Here is a 4,123-nt window from a genome sequence, read left to right as displayed (position 1 = left end):
AGAAACTTCACTTTGGCTAAAATAAAATTGCGGTGGTAATGATTATAATTTTAAACAAATATAAAAATACAAAAAGATAAGAAGTCAATATATCATAAATTTTCATATTTTTATTTCATGAAAACAAAAAACAAAAAGTCAAACCAAACATATTTTCAGAAATTCAAATCAATAGAAAATACAAATAAGACATAAAATCAGAAAATGAAAATGTAAACCAAACAAATTGTTAGTTTCTAGCTTAGTTACTTTTTGCTGCTCCTTTCTTCTTTGGTAACCTAGTTTCTCTCATCTTTCTCACCCTCGCTCTTTCTTTGTTTCCCTCGTTAACCTCTGTCACCCATCGTTTCCACGCATTGTCATGGCTCGTCGTCGTTGTCACCACCGTCCCGGCTGGTCGCCACCGTCACGGCTCGCCATAGTTGTTGTCACTTGAAACCCAAATGACGCGCTGTCAGCGTTGTTGTAGGTATGGTTTCGTGCATTTGCACTATTGCACCGTGGCGGTTCACGACAGGCATGACAGACATCTATTTTTGCCTTTCCTTTTAGAAACCCTATTTAGTTTTATTTTAGGTACTGCTTGTTTCTCTGTCATACCACATTGTTGCTAGTGTTGCTTGTTTCTCTGCTTGTATTTCTCTGGTTGAATGGGGAGGGAACCTTTGCGGAAGTGAAATTCGCTCAGAACACAGGAACTGGCGAGATCGTGGCCATGAAGGTGCTCGATAGAAGCACCATCATCAAGCACAAGATGGTCGACCAGGTAGCAAGCACTCTTAATTAACTTTCCTAATAAACTCAATTTTCTTTCACTGTAACAAGTTTCGCGAATGGTGCGTTTCTAATTAACTTTTTCTATTATGCAGATCAAGAGGGAGATTTCGATCATGAAGCTAGTTAGGCACCCTGATGTTGTTCGCCTGCACGAGGCATGTGGTAATTGCTTTCCATTTTCGTAATTAAGGGCCTGTTTGGCTTCTTTTCTAAGTTGTCATCCAATTTCAAAACGTGATGTCCAGTCAAGTATGGAATGCGCTGTTATGTTAAGTAGGAGTTTAGAAGTGTTTCGGGAAGTACAAGCAAAACCAGAATTATAGAGTTTCCTTTTTATTTTGATTCTTTGGACTTTTGGAGTGAGGGACAGTTCTGGAAATCATATTTTGATTTTTGAGAATCTTCCTTGATTAAATGAAAAAGGTTTTAAAAGAAGAGTCATGCCGACTCAATATTTGCTCTGATAAGTCATTATTAATGTTTCTGTTGTTAGCTGTTGCCACTCACAAGCACTTCTTTCTGTTGTAAAACGCTTTTTTCTTCAGGTTCTTGCAAGCCGTACTAAGCTTTATATTATATTGGAGTTCATCACGGGTGGTGAGTTGTTTGATAAAATTGTGAGTGGCTCAAGATGGAACCTTCTTTTGTAGCTTTTGCTGTGACTTTTATTAATCACCATTCAAGATATTGGAAATGTTTGATGGTGAATAATGATTGTGCAGATACACCATGGACGCCTTAGTGAAGCTGACTCTAGAAGATATTTCCAACAGCTTATTGACGGTGTAGATTATTGCCACAGTAAGGGAGTTTATCACAGAGATTTAAAGGTTTGCATTGAGTGAGATCTGAGAAGTTGTTTGTTGTCCTTATTGTGATTTCTTCTAATTTTCTATTTTTCTTTTTGCCTTGTGCAGCCTGAAAATCTTTTACTTGATTCACTAGGAAATATAAAGATTTTCGATTTTGGTTTGAGTGCATTTCCTGAGCAGGTGAGCTTGTCACCAAATTAGCTTTTATATATGACTTCGACTCATGTAAGATATAATAATACCAAACTGCTTTGAACTTTTGAATATTCTGATAGGGGGTGAGTATCCTTCGGACAACTTGTGGGACTCCGAACTATGTGGCTCCTAAGGTAAAGTACAAGCCTGGCTTGTTGTTTAGTTAAAATTTCGGTAATTCTGTTTATGTCAAATGTAAAATACTAACTATTCTTGTACTGGCATCTGCATTTTATTTTTGATGAGCTTAGGTACTCAGTCATAAGAGTTACAATGGTGCTGTGGCAGATGTTTGGTCCTGTGGGGTTATCCTCTTTCTCCTACTGGCTGGATATCTTCCTTTTGATGAGCTTGATCTAACCACCTTATATAGTAAGGCATGAATTTAAACATGTCAAATATATAGTTTACTGTAGAATATATTGTAATGCAAATCAAAATATTTATCTTGCATATGTTGAAATACATCAATTATTATTTATGAGCCATTTAACATGATAATAACTAATAAGTAGTAAACAACTTGCTATTATGGGGTCAATTTATCTATTAGCTTAATGCGGTGAAAGAGTAACCAAAGCAGCAAATTGACCCTGAATTCTGAGTGAGAATTGGAAATGAGATTTTTCACCATTTGTCTCTTGCAGCTCTTAATAGGTGCTGGCTGTGATTCTGACAATCTACGAGTTCTTCTGATTAACACTCTTCAATTCTGTGTTCAAAGGCTCAAAAAATATTGCATTATCTAATGGTTGCTTGTCTAAAATGTTTTCATCAAAATAGAATTTGGGTTGTCGTTGATGCTGATGTTTTTTCTGCGTTTTTTTCTTTCTTTCAGATTGAGAGAACAGAGTTTTCATGCCCTCTTTGGTATCCAGTGGGAGCAAAAATGTTGATATATAGAATTTTGGACCCAAATCCTGAAACTGTAAGTATTTGCATTGCATGAGAGTTGTGAAACACAACCTTTCACTGCCAATTTAAAATTAATCTTCTATACCCGCAGAAGTAGAAGATGAGTTGAGTCTTTGATGACACATTATTTGTTGTGATACAAAGGCATCTAAAAAAACTAAGAGTGTGATGCTATATAGTTCTCAAGTATGATTGTGAACTGTATGATATTTTCCCTTTAAAAGTGAATGGAGTCGGTAGAAAAAAATTGTTTGTACTGAAAGAACTTAATATTCAGTTGTGGCATGTTATGATTTGTTATTTTTCTCCATTTGGATATGAAAACAAAGTATTTTCAGTTTCTTTTGCTGGCAGTTGTTGATACACACCACTAACTTCTTTATTTAGACTAATTTTAATATGTAAAATGGATGACCTACCGTAAATGTTTGTATTTCATACCGAAATGGTTGGACAGTTTAGTACCCATAACATATCCCCTACAGAAGGAGCCATTTAGGTTTGACATGCATAGCCCACTTTACTTTGTGCTGAAATTTAATTTTAATTACGAAGAGTGGGAGTGGCAAATACCAACTTAAATGCTTAAGGTTTTATGAAGAGCTCGTGAACAATTTTAAATCTCTACCAAGATTAATAGATAAATTGAATAAAATAATATAGCACTTTTATTGACGTGGAAACTCTAGACAAGTTTTGATACTTTAACATTTTGATTTGTATTCTAACCTTCCAAGCATGAACAGATTGAGACATTCACAAAAGTTGGACAATTGGAAAAGGCCAGTGATGCTGAAGAGTATTCAAGTTGACGGTTCAAATAGAGGCACTGGTCTGAGTTCTCCTATTCCTTTTCCAGCACGTCCTCAAAGAATTTCTACTGGAAGAGAATTATTCTACCAGTAATTAGTCTTTCTTGTAAAAATGTGTTCAAAATGCACTCTTGTGCTCTAGTTTATTTGTCAACCTTGATCTCCTGATGTGATCAGTTTAAAGAAGTATATCTGATTTCCTTAATCTTGGGCTGTATATGATTGAAAAGCTCAACATCAAAGAGTTGTAGGTTTAAAATTCAAATGTCTGGTTCCAACATGTTATTAAACTACTATGAGCTCTAAATTTCCTTTTATTGAATGTTTTTTTATCTTTTGTTTTGAAAACTTTCATGAACAAAATGCTGAAGATTCACTAATATTTGTCTTCTTTCTCTTGGGCTTGCTGTATATGCATGATTTCTTTCATGTTAATATAAGGTGAATAAGCACAATTTTGGTGAGTTCTAGTTGGCTTTTCTTTCTCAAGCAAAGAAAGTTCTAAATTGCAATTTAGTATAGCTGCCAGAATTTTTTTTAGGTGAAGGGGACTTAGGCAATCATTGATACAGTTTCAGCACAACATTGACAACAATAATGCATTTCTTTGTT

At 35.1% G+C, this 4,123-nt stretch overlaps 1 protein-coding gene across 1 annotated transcript; it reads left to right on the top strand.

The window, feature by feature from the left end:
* Window positions 1–299: 299 nt before the first annotated feature.
* LOC100784566 (CBL-interacting serine/threonine-protein kinase 8-like) lies at window positions 300–3,814 on the top strand. Its single transcript, NM_001254300.2, is given in 10 exon segments — window positions 300–469; window positions 577–766; window positions 870–932; window positions 1,323–1,394; window positions 1,500–1,607; window positions 1,695–1,769; window positions 1,865–1,918; window positions 2,036–2,161; window positions 2,623–2,712; window positions 3,446–3,814. Coding segments are annotated over 10 exon segments (870 nt in total). The 5' UTR covers window positions 300–443; the 3' UTR covers window positions 3,512–3,814.
* The last annotated feature ends 309 nt before the right edge of the window (window positions 3,815–4,123 follow it).

Source organism: Glycine max, chromosome 19 (genome assembly GCF_000004515.6).
Source record: "Glycine max cultivar Williams 82 chromosome 19, Glycine_max_v4.0, whole genome shotgun sequence".
NCBI classification, from domain to species: domain Eukaryota; kingdom Viridiplantae; phylum Streptophyta; class Magnoliopsida; order Fabales; family Fabaceae; genus Glycine; species Glycine max.
Note: the sequence above shows the minus strand (reverse complement) of the source record. Positions and strands in the feature narration are given on the sequence as shown.